The sequence below is a fragment of the Triturus cristatus genome, chromosome 1_2 (assembly GCF_964204655.1).
Source record: "Triturus cristatus chromosome 1_2, aTriCri1.1, whole genome shotgun sequence".
Taxonomy (NCBI): Eukaryota; Metazoa; Chordata; class Amphibia; order Caudata; family Salamandridae; genus Triturus; species Triturus cristatus.
The window spans coordinates 396849261-396861799 of record NC_140580.1 but is presented as its reverse complement, the minus strand read 5'-3'; the positions used below and the strand labels follow the sequence as shown (position 1 = coordinate 396861799).

General features: G+C 45.9%; 1 protein-coding gene across 6 annotated transcripts in view; it reads right to left on the bottom strand.

The window, feature by feature from the left end:
* A1CF (APOBEC1 complementation factor) overlaps positions 1-12539 on the bottom strand; it is a 176470-nt gene that overhangs the window by 102098 nt on the left and 61833 nt on the right. For all 6 annotated transcript variants that reach the window (XM_085605377.1, XM_085605394.1, XM_085605415.1 and 3 more), the window contains one exon: positions 11808-11942. In XM_085605377.1, coding sequence (XP_085461503.1) covers positions 11808-11942 — 135 coding nt within the window. The remainder of the gene's footprint in view (positions 1-11807; positions 11943-12539) is intronic.

The following is a 12539-nucleotide window of genomic DNA, read 5'->3' as shown; positions in this document are numbered from 1 at the left end:
ACAGAAAGGTACTTCAAATTCATCGAGATTAAGTTTTGAGCCAGCAAGTTAGAACATTGCCAAATATCTTGCTCCACGGATGCCATTAAACATATTGCAATGTGCCTGATGCATCTAGGATATCTTCATGGAAAGGCGGCAAGCAGTAAGATGAGTACATGACTTCAGAATAATGTCCATTACTTATTACTAAACCTCCTCATTTTATGTGATGCTTGAAAAGACTGACGTGGTCCAAAGCACCGTGTCCTGAGGAAGGCTCAACAGAAGTTCTGAAAGGCATGTGAAACACTGTTGACCTCAATAGAAGCACTGTGGATTTCTCATACAATAGATTAATATCTTGGTATAATACCACATAAGAAATCCCATATACCATGTATGTCTTGGTGCCATTGAACAAATAAGACACCCATTTTTTGGAAATAACCATTCTCCCTTCAAGTGTTCCTGCACTGGGTCTCCATTTTCTTTTTGTACATATCAGTGGTGCATGTAAGTTTTTCTGTTAGAGAAAACTAGGTTTTTCCTGGCAGTGATAGACAGAAAAAAATACTTTGGACTGTCCACGCTAAATAGCGGGGGTGGTCTGAAGTTCTAACTCTGGGCAGCCCTACTCCATTGGCCCGTCAGAGTGGGCTTGCTGATGGTGGAGCAAGTGGGGGCACCACCATGAGAAAAACAACCATTGGCAAAACCAATAGGTCTCGCACTGGCTTTGTTTTTTTTATTTCCTGATACGAGTTGGCTCTGTAAATGATATAAAAAAGTTGGCACAAAGTTGGCGCTGTAGCTGCTGTGCAACATGTTTGAAAGTAATGTAACAAAAGCATTGGCAACAGTATGCATCCGGGGTGTCATTCAAGCAGAGTTAAATAGTTTTCCTGTGCACGAGCAGGACCTGCCAACTATTGCTGTGTGTTTCTGGTTTTTTACAGCTACGCCTCCAAAGCATGCACTCCCCCCACCCTTCTCAGAACACTAGCTCCTCTCAAGATGTACTGGTATGATCCAACAGGAGGAAGAAGTGTGTATATTGGACAGAAAGGATTACAGACTAGGTTGTGGTTCACATATGCAATTCACAAATGGTGTAACTTGCCCATGGAAATGCAGATGTGATCTTTCTGAACCGAGCTGCCCATGGTCAGTTACTGTACTCAGCAACTGCCTCCATATGAAAATGCTCCCCACGGGAAACAGCATCCTTGGATGCAGCGCAGGCGAGGAAAGCACAGGAGAGTGTGCTTGTGTCTTAGGTCACCTGGTGAAGGGAAGGGAGGAAGATGAGCCGAGTGCAGTCTGCCTGCGCCGATTACACTCGCTGAAGGCTGCCCACCAGTCATTCACTGTCAAAGAGTAACCATCATATAGCTCAGCATAGTGACCTTAGTGCACTGCCACTGTTTTTTTAACAGAACAATACTATGTTAGATAGTTCCTTCTGTATTATAGAGAGGTACATCTTTCCCCAGAAACAGTAATGCAGCTTGCTTCAGAGGTAGGGGTCTCCCCGTACACACAGCAGAGAGTACTGCTTGCTCAGAATCAACCACTCACACATTAGGACAAACAGCACACAGCGCTGCGCAACCACAGCAAAAAAAGTGTTGTAAAAATAGGTTTACCATAGCATTTCCATGCCATTCATTTCTAAATTTACAGAACATAAAGATAAGAAGGAACTTGTGTTGTGTGCACAACGTTAGCCCATAACAATATGAGAGGCGTTTGTTCGGAAACAAAACCAGCGGAGGCATCGGGAGAAAGGGATCATTGCAGGATGTCGCGATAGCATCCTGGCGGTACACAGCAGACTGGCTGTTTGGGGGGGGAGGGTAGGATCCGGCAGCATGTACTGCATGTGGCTCCAAATGTTTATATGTTAAACCACAAGGTTGTATGGCTGGATTGCAAGAACGCACAAAGCAAGCCTCTTCGTACATAAATCACTGCCTTTTCATCAAGCGTGGCGGCTGTGAAGTGGGCAATGCCTGATTAAGGGAAATGCTGCGTTTCAGCTCAGAGGGTGGGGGACGGCTCATACCGCAAGTGGGAAAGGGAAGCAAAAATAACAAGCGTGACCGTGAAAGTTAAAGCGGCTGGGCTAATTAGACAAGGAATGTCAGGAATGCAGCTGGCACCCGGCACCCGGCCACGCTGCTAATTGCTCCCGGGCTCCCTAGGCCAGGGGAGTTAACGTTTAGAGAGAAGGCGGGACATGCAGCCGCATTTGGCCAACTGCAGGCTTTCCATTTTTGAAAGCCGCACGCAAAGGCCAATAGAATTTGACAATAGCAGACGCACTAGTTTTCAGAAAGCTTTCTGAATGTCTGCAGTGATTACAAGAGACCCTCTCCAAGGGCAACGCATGCGCGCTGCGCTAGGCGAGACCTAAAAAAAGAGTGACATTGTACTTCAAGGCTAGGGTAGGAGTTGTGACCCACACAGAAGAAAAACCCGATGGGAGCCCTAATTGTGTGGGACACTCGTGGTCAAATTTCCCCTTTTAGGGGGATAGGTAGGTGTGTCCTTCATACAGCTGGGCGGAGTCAGCCGCAGAGTCAGACGTTTCGTGCTGTAGCCTGGCTCATTGATAAAGAGGGTTGCTATTTCCCTCTGCTCGAGGACAAGTGTCTTGGTGGTGGTTCAAAGCGTGCGTTCTGTCTCGCGCGCCGGATGATTAGCTGCTCTTGCGCACCGTCCGTCCTGTCTCTGCCATGCATCCCTCACGGTGACCCGTCGTTAACCGCCACCGTGTTACCATGGAATCTGCGTGCTACCTGTTGCCGCACCTGGAGCTGTCCCGGCCGGTGCCTCTGCCTGCGCCCGAGCCACGGGAGCCCCCCAGCACCGGCAGCCCGAGCCCCGAAGGATTAACATCAACCCCTGTGATGGCAGGTGTTACTGCAAGGGGAGGCTGCTGGGGAAGGTGAGAGGAGATGTGGCTGTGTGGTGTGGAGCATGGGGGCAGGGGTGATGCTGGGCAAGGGGAGATTGAGCAGGGGCTGAGGCTCTGGAGAGGGGGTGGCTGCCAGGGAAGTGAGACTGCAGACATCTGATCAATAGTGCGAAGATGGAGTTTCCTCCTGCTAAGACCGGAGTAGGGTCCGATGTGCTCTGGAGTGAAGCGAGGCCTCTGGGGAAGGTGGGTGCTGCAGAGGAGGAAGCTATCCATGGGCCCATATACTGGGAGATGGGCTGCTGCAAGAGGTGAGGCTGCTCGATAGAGACTGGTCAAGAATCTGGGGAAGGGGTTGTTACTTGGGAAAGGAAGACACTGCAGGGAGAAACCTTGGAAGAGGATGGATACTGCGGAAAGTGAGACTGTGCAGGGCTGGCACATGGCTAGGGCTTCTGTGGGGGATCTGGTTGGCATTGACTGGGCAGAGTTGAGACATGATGGACCCCTGGGCATAAGGGGTTTGGGTGTCTGCAAGGGGGAGTGAGATGGAAACTGCACACAGTTTGCAATGGTGCACAGCATCGAAGTCCCTGCGAGACACGGTGTCGCCTCTGAATGTATGGGAGGCAGATGGTAGGCCTAGCTAAGGAACATGTTAGGTGCTGGTGGACAGGAGTAGACGTGGTCCTCTTTTTGGGAGGGTGAGACAAGGCTGCCCTGCAGTGTGCGGGACAGTCTAATGCTAGGGTGCAGTGTTGTGTTAGAAGCTTCATCCATTGGGCAGGTGAGAGACTTGGCATGCTGGGGTGCATACATGAGCCCCTAGCGGAACCTGGCGAGAGCACTGTGGATTGAAGGCACTGCTTCCACGACCCATGGAAAAGATCTGTTGTGTTTCAGAAGCCCGCTTTGCAAGCAGCTCTTGGCCAGGTTATCCCCCGGGCTGTTATACAGCCCGCAGGGGCTGCACATGTTGATTGAATGCCCCGAATTCTTTTCGATGCATTGTGTATTTGAATGGGTGATGTCATTGCGTTGATGGGCAGTGAAGGGGGTTAATGACATGGAAGCTGTGCACACAGCCCCCCGCCTCTTGCCCTGATGAGGTCTGTCTTTGGGCTGGTAACGCTATGGCGCTGTTACATTGACAGCAGAGGGCTCCTGCATGGGCGATTCTTTGTGTGGAGGAGGTGATGGTTGCTTGGTATTTTGTGGTGTGACACAATGTGTTGGTAGCGCACAAAAAGGAGCGCTAGCCTTAGCCACTGACCAGCTCCCTGTGAGTTTTACCTTGTCACCCGCTCAGTCTTTGCCCTCTGGCTTATAATGATTCATATGTCCCAGGTTTTGTTTTTCCCCCCAAACAGATGTTATCCATGACTCTGAAAAAACTGTGCCCCAGCTTGTACTTAAGTGACATTATATGCCTGAATAAGACTGGCAGCTGCAGTAGTCCCCTTGCCAGTAGCGGCGGTAGTAAACTACGGATAACGCCGATTAGAGGTAAGTAAACATAAAAATAAATAAAACAAATTTCGTTGCGCGCGCTGCATCGCCAAATGCGATGCAGCGTGCGCAACGAAATTCGTTTTATTTATTTTTATATTTACTTACCTCTAATTGGCCGTAATCTGTAGTTTACTACCCCCCACCCTGCCCCTCCCCCGCCCCACGTCAGCACCCGGCAGCACTCCCACCATGGGCCGCTACTGCCCCCTGCTTTCAAATGGTAGGTGCCAGGCTTGTGCGACATGTTGCTGCAGTACATTTTGGTACTGGCCTTGGTGCCCTCGCTTGACTGGCCTGGGGTGGTATGCCCCCTCTAGGGGAGACTGCATCTGTTTAGCATTGGTGGGGGGGGAGCTTTTGCCGTGCATACTTCACCATTGCTTGTTCTGCCATCCATTACCTATGGCTTATGCAAAGCTTAGGTTTTGGTCTGCGCTGCTTGTGTCTGTTTTTGCCCGGTTACTGTGAGGAATGTGCGGGCGGACATGCCCGGCAGCTGCTGCCTCTGGAGGGAGAGGGGCTTTCCTCCTCCACACGTGTCCCAGCTGCTCCAGACCGGGCTGAGTCACTGGAGCTCCTTCCGGAGTCTCCCGCTCCTCCCTGCCGGCGCTCCCTCGTCCTCTGACGAGGCCTGCTGCAATGTCCTGGGCGAGGCCTGCCCCAGACAGCGAACTCTCCCTGCCCCGTCGGTGTCTGGTTTTGAGCACGTGTTGAGGGGGTCCTCGCAGAGCAGTACGAGCAGGCCGGCAGGGCCGTCAGAGCACCCGGCATTGCTGTGACTGTAGGGCTCCTGCCCTGTCTGTGATGTGCCCGAGTCACAGGGGGCGAGAGGAGTGACACTGGGGGACTGCCTGTGGGCTTTGAGGGCACACGTTCAGGGGCTCCTCGGCAGAGCTGCCGCAGCGTCGGAGCAGGCCGGTGGGCCTTCAGTTCACCTGGCATTTGCTGTGACCGTAGGGCTCTGCCCATGGCCCTGGCTATGGGCACGTGTTGAGGGGCTTCTCGCAGAGCTGCCACAGCGTCTGAGTGGCCAGCAGGGCCTTCAGTGCACCCGGCATTGCTGTGACCACAGGGCTCCTACCCTGGCTGTGCCTGAGTCACAGTGAGGGCCTGCCCATGGCCCTTGCTATGGGCTGAGGGCACATGTAGAGGGGGTCCCCGCAGAGCTGTTGAAGCAGGCAGGCAGGGTCTTCAGTGCACCCGGCATTGCTGTGACCGCAGAGCTCCTGCCCCGACTGTGCTGCGGCCAGACTGACAGTGAGCAGCGTGGATGGGACAGTGGGGGATTGCCTATGGGCTGAGGGCACGAGTTGGTGGGTTCTCCTCTGCAGAGCTACCACAGGGCTCCTTCCCCGGCTGTGCTGCCCCTGCCTGAGTCACCGGGAGCGGCGTGTAGAGTAAAGGATCGCCCATGGTCCTTGTCATGGATTGAGGGCTCGTGTGAGGGCTCCTCAGTGCCATGTGAGCAGCCTGCATGGCCTTCAGTGCACCCGGCGTTGCTGGGACTGCAGGGCTGTAGTGAGGACGCATCAATGTAATGAGCCAGTCGAAGATCCATTTTATTGTTAGTTTATAGTATTAAATGCAGGGGACCATGTCCCGCAGAGCCGTCCTCAAAGGCATCCACGCCGCTAGGGAAGAAACGGAGGTTGGATGCCATGAAGGAACGCGAAGCGTGAACTAGAAGGAAACGGTACATTCAATCGATCAATCAATCAATCAACCAATCAATCAATCAATCAATCAATCAGTCATTTGTAAAGCGCACTACATACCTGCGAGGGTCTCAAGGCGCTGGGGGGGCCGCTACTGATCGAACAGCCAGGTCTTGAGTGTTCTCTTGAAGGTCAGCAGGTCTTGGGTCTGTCGTAGGCTCAGTAGGAGGGTGTTCCATGTTTTGGTGGCGAGGTAGGAGAAGGATCTCACGCCGGTGGTAGTTCTTCAGATGCGCGGGACGGTGGCTAGTGAGAGGTCGGCGGAGCGTAGCTGGCGGTTGGGAAAGTAGAAGGAGAGACGTCTGTTGAGGTAGGCAAGGCCGGTCTTGTGGAGTGCCTTGTGTGCGTGGATGAGGAGCTTGAAGGATATCCTCTTGTTGACGGGGAGCCAGTGCAGGTTTCAAAGTAAATATCGCACGAGGCTCTAAAAACCCTTGAAAGTATGGATAATAAAGGACAGCACAGTATAAGTAAAACCCTGCCATTACAAGTGCTCCTGTCTGTGATTACAATCGACTGTCAGTGGCATTAAACTTGTCTGGGTGTGGGCTGGCTCTACTATGACGGTGCCGCGGCAATGCTGTAACTGTGTTTGAAGGTGGGTCTGGTCGTACTGTGAATGCATTCAAACGGACTCACCCTGCATTGCTGGTGCAGTGCATTCAAAGCTTCGAAGGGCCAGCCGCAAGCGGGAAAGGGAAGCAACAATAACAAGTGCGGCCGTAAAAGTTAAAGCGACCGCGCTAATTAGACAAGGAATGCCGCTCCCGAGCTCCCTAGGCCAGGGGAGTTAACGTTTAGAGAGAAGGCGGGACATGCATCCGCCTTTGGCCAATTGCGGACTTTCAATTTTTGAAAGCCACATGCAAAGGCAAATAGAATTTGACAAGCAGACACAAGAGCTTTCAGAAAGCTTCCTGAATGACTGAGTGATTACAAGAGGCCATCTCCAAGAGCAGCACATGTGCGCTGCGCTAGGCGAGACCTAATGACCATCTGCCCAACTAATAATAGTGTGGGCTGACCAAGAGTTTGACAGAGAGGGTACTTTGCCATTTTTGATAGGAGTATCCTCTCTGCCAAAGTCTATATCTATCCCTTAGAATTTTATTTTCAAGTTTTCTATGTTCTAGTTCAGCCTTTTGCTAACAGTATAGGAACAGCTGTTACTTGTACGCTATCACTAAGTCAACCTTTATCTGGCAAAAAGGGAACTACTGAATAATTCTTTTAATTTAATAAGTTAGTTTAACCTAAGTGGTAGGGATTTTGGATTGAATTGGAAGGTTTTATTGACATTTTATTGGTGCAGTTCAACTTTATAGAAGTATTATACCCAATAAAAATCCTTATCACCCAAAATTGGCACAATAGAACGATAAGTTCATACACAGGCCAGTCAGGAAACGCACAGTAAGAACGCTGACAGGTAAAACATGTTCTTTTCCACAAGAATTAGTAATACAATAGTCTAAAATAATAGTCTTCCAAAGGTCAATCAGAATGGGACCTCCATAGTTGTTTCTACTTCTGATTGTTCTTAGACCACTCATTGCATCATGAAGCAGTGCCTGTCAACAAACTTCACAAAGAATCTGCATGGGTTTTGTTACCTTTTTCAAAGTAAACCATATTAAAGAGCTTTTCAAACCTTTACTGATCCAAGACAGTATGTTCTAATCATATTAGTAAATGTTTTAGAGGATGTTATTATAGGACGTGCCATTTAACCTCTTTACATAACCTACTCTCTGCTCAGAATGTTTAACTAGGGCAGCAGGCAATTTTCTGATGGAATTATCCTTTAGAAAATTCATGAATGTTGTAGTAGTGCCTTAGCTGTTTTATTCTGCACCAAAACTAGCTGGGAGGATATGTATGTAGTACTCAATAAATGCATAGTTGGATTCCTGCCTGCCTGAAGCCATAGATTTGGCTTGCAGTGCACCTAGTTTTACTCTTCTAGAACAGCCAGCGACTTGACAGAAAAGCCACTGCTACATGGTGACATTCTGCTAGAATGTTCCTTCATTCGCATAGCAGCAGATAGAATATGTGTTTCAAAACAGAGTTTAGACCTTTTGTTTCAGGAAGCCTTTCTCGAAGGTAATGCAGCTTATGTATGCTATAATTTGGCCGCAGTTACCAAATCCTGATTTACCAAATCAGGTTTCTGGATTTTTCTATTTCAAATGCCAATTACTACTGGGGAAACAGTGTAGGAGCATGGGTGATTCAAGAGGAGGAGCAGGCCAGGCGTTATTGAGAATGTGATGGGCATCCACAATGGTACACCTTTGCCCGTTTATCATGCTATAGTAGGTGTGCCAATGAGTGAATGCTTCAATAACTGTAAACCAGTGGATGGTTATGTGGAAATTAGAGAAACAGTTGATTTCCATGGTGTACCCATAAGCATTTTGTGTATTCCACCCAACTAGTAAATTTGCACTGATTGTGGGCCTTGGGCTTCTACATTTGCTAATTTGTAAATTGACAAACATGGAAATCTATGTCTATAATAAGCAAAAGCTTCCACTTGTAGATTTTCACATGTTGTGAATGAGAAGCTTGGGGCTGCAACACATTTTCAAATGCGCTTGAATAACATATGGTTAATAGAAACATTAATAATAATCCAATAATATATAGTATCATAAAGCTTTGCCTATTTTTTCTTGCCTACTGGCTTCCATATAGTGAGAAGTTAATCACGAGGGCTGTGGTGAAAGAGTGATTTCGGTGGCATGCTTTAGATAATCTAACATCGGACTATGGGCCTGATGTGCAAAGATGATATTCGCAAAAAAGCGGTTGCAAATTAGACACTGACTTTTTGCAAATTCATTCTGATTTTGCGAACTGACATATACAAAAAAGATGGCTCACTAAATACTGACTCACAGGAGGTCATTGAATGGCCTGCCAAATTAACAGTAATTTGGGATGTCATAATTTGCAATCACTTGTGATTGGCTACAATCTAAGGAATAGAGGTATGCAAGGAACAGAAGACCACCATCCCTGTGATTACTTTCTGAAAAGGAATGCGTTATTTTTAAAGCAGCTCGAGTTCATTAAAGAAACCTGGGCAGCTTTAAGGAGAAAAAATGTTTTTAGTTTTGGACACCATCAGTGAGAGCAGGTGGTGGTCGACTGGACCTCTGCCTCCTCCCCCTGATGTTGTCAGACTAGTTCACAAAGGTGAAAGCTTTGTGAGTCATTTGTTACCCCACGTTGAGATTTGGTAACATAGCAATGGTTTACAACCATAAGATCCCCTTGTACATCAGGACCTATATACTTTGGACCAGATTCACAAACGACATGTTGTAGTATGTAAAGCAGTACTACAGTAGCATACTAACTTACTACAAAGTGCAATTCACAAACCTACGAGTCGAAATTTCCACTTCCTCCTTTCTTATCCTTTTAATGGGAAGATCTATACACAAGTTTAGTACTTAATAGTAGATGTGGGGGGACCAGGGGCAGGGGTGTTACAGTTGCAAATATTCACTATAAACTGAGAGAGGTTTAGGTAAAAGTAAGGAGGGGTTTAGGGATAGGGTACTACAAACACTGACCCACAAAAGAGTAAGCACATTTATAATCTCAAAATACACTTCTAAAGTTACTACTGGCCCAAAGGTGACAAAACAGTAGTAAACATACTCCATCCCAGCCCTGGAGTGAGTCAATCACCACAAATGGCCACTCCCCATTACTGCACTACAGGGATTAAAAATAACACCCCATAGGAAATAATGTTAAATAAATAAAATTAATGTAAGTCTAAAGTATATTTATAGATTGTGTTTATTGCTAAAAAGATATATCATTAATGAACAATATATTTATTATTTTAAAATATAATAATACAATTAAAAATATAAACAATTAAATTAAACATTTATACAACTGTTAATTAAAATCAATAACGATTTAAATAATTCAACACATAACCTTGTAACAACATGCAATACATGTTAAATAAAAATCGATATGTTACTGTGGGTAGGACTTTTTAAAATTATCATTGAAGAAATATTATTTATACATGAAATTTATGTATTTAAATGTATTAATTATTTAATACACATTTCACTTAATTAGTTAATTTGATATAACATTTTATAAATAATTATTTTAAATGATTTTACACTCAGAGGATGGAGACCTGAAAGTCTACACTTAGGGGCTCATTACGATGTCGGACGGAAAGCCTCCACCTGACACTGACTCGGAATTAGGACTGACTGACTTGCGGTCGGAGGTTCTGACCACCGGATTACAATGCTACCAAACACTGTTTGGTCGGAGTCCTGTTGTTCTTTATGGGAGCTTGTGTTCCTCCGACAAATGGCGGTAACACAAGCTCCTATGGGGAAATTATTGTGTTTGTGGAAAACCCTACACCCAGTCGCAGGCACACCACGGTGCCTGCCACACAGTGCAGGATTTTACAGGGAGGTCCCTTAGGTACCCCCTCGGCCATCAACTTTAGGCCATGGGGCCTAGGGGGCCCTCCCAGGGGCACCTAAAGTCACTCTCTGATAGCCTTTTCATGTTGGACAGACCAACGCGGAAAGGCTGTATGAAATCGACATAGTAATCCTGAGGGCGGAAAAGCTGTCCATAGGGGTGTACGATGTGATTTCGACCGACAGGAATACTCTGCGAGTCACTCGGAACTGATTCGGAATGACCACGCAGTTTACATTCCGACTGCAAACATTATAATCGGGCAGTCAGAATGCAAATTGATGAGTCAGTCGGTAGGGCTCTAACATGGTCGAGGAGATTCCGACTGTCGGAGGAGGCTTTCCGCCCAGCATCGTAATGAGCCCCTTAGTTGTAAATCTACACTCAGGTATAGTGAATAGCACTAAAGTGTAGACTTACACCCAGTTGAGAAGTAAATGTATACATGAGTAAATCTGCAGGTGTAAATCTACCTTTGTAATTAGGACCTATTATGTCGATTTCAAAAACCCTTAAAATTCCAGTTTATAAAAAAGAATATATGGAATCATTTTACATTGCATAATGAGTAAATCTTCTTTTTCTGACTTGACTTTCATGAATGTATTTTAGTTGTGCTTTTTCCTAAAGTCCCTCCCATCTGGGCCTTCGCTCTTCATTTGTGTATGTTGTTTTCATTTTCAGATTCACTTTATCATTGATCGTTATTCTTTCTGTGTTATATTTTTCTGTTTAAGCCCTCTTTCACCTTTACAAAAATCAGTCCATCAGTTTTCAACATTTTCACTATTTCAGAAAAGTTTACTTTCTTTTCCATTTTCCCAATCATTTCACCCTAGAAAGTCATGATATTTCTTCTAGAGTTGTTGATTTCACTTATTGTTTTCTTTAATATGACTCATTGCATAGTTGGAGGCTGGGACACTGTGAAATTCATTTCAGTGTTGTTAAATATATTGATTTGGTAAAATCAAATTCTTGGAAATGGTTGTATTTGTACATGTATTCACTCACATTTACAGCACATACAAAAAACCTAAAGGAGTTGCTTCAACTAGTTAAAGTGATAGTTATGGAACAACTGTATTATGCAAGTTAAATTTGGATAGGATAGCTCAGTAGAAAAAGTGACACTTTCTAAAATAAATTCTAATCACAGTTTTTTACACCAAATTAGAAAGAAGGTGCATTACTTTTTCACATAATGGTATGAGTTCATCTTCAAAAAGGTCCCGGGGTAATTTTCCAATGAAAATTTCACATCCTCTCTCTGGCATTGGGCCATCCCATCCCGGTGGAGGCCCACCATACCTTCTCTGCCCATTTTCCTAGTGTAAAAAGAAATGGTAGATATCAGTAAAATCAGTGTAGATATCAGCAAAATAACAATTTAAATATTCAGCTCTTCAAAATCGCGGAAGATGCAAATACTGAATTTATTTATGTAAATATTTTGCTTACAGTCAGCATCCCTTATATTATGTGATAAATGCAAAAGCCACAGAAGATCCGAAATGTTTGTATTACATGATCTGAACTGTAACTGGTTTTAATGTTTTTGTTTCCTATTAATCATTTGTAGCATTTGCTACTTCAATACACTTTCACAACAGCTTTTTATGCATATTAATATATATTAAAATATATTTGTTGGTCTTGGAATATAAAACGCAAAATGATTCAATAAACATTTGAAAACATGTGTTTCTAGTAGATCCTGACAAAGGCCTCCTAAATATCAACACTGACGCCCATCTGCAGAGTCCTGTGGCTAACAGACAAAAAAAAGCAGATGGTGCCGGCAGAGCGTCCGCCCTGTTCTCCCACCTCTCTCACATTTATGGAGAACTGAGAGAGGCAGGAGGAAGTGGGTGAGATGGAAAAGTGACAGTCACTACTCCCGTCTCTGGAAATCTGGGTGAGGT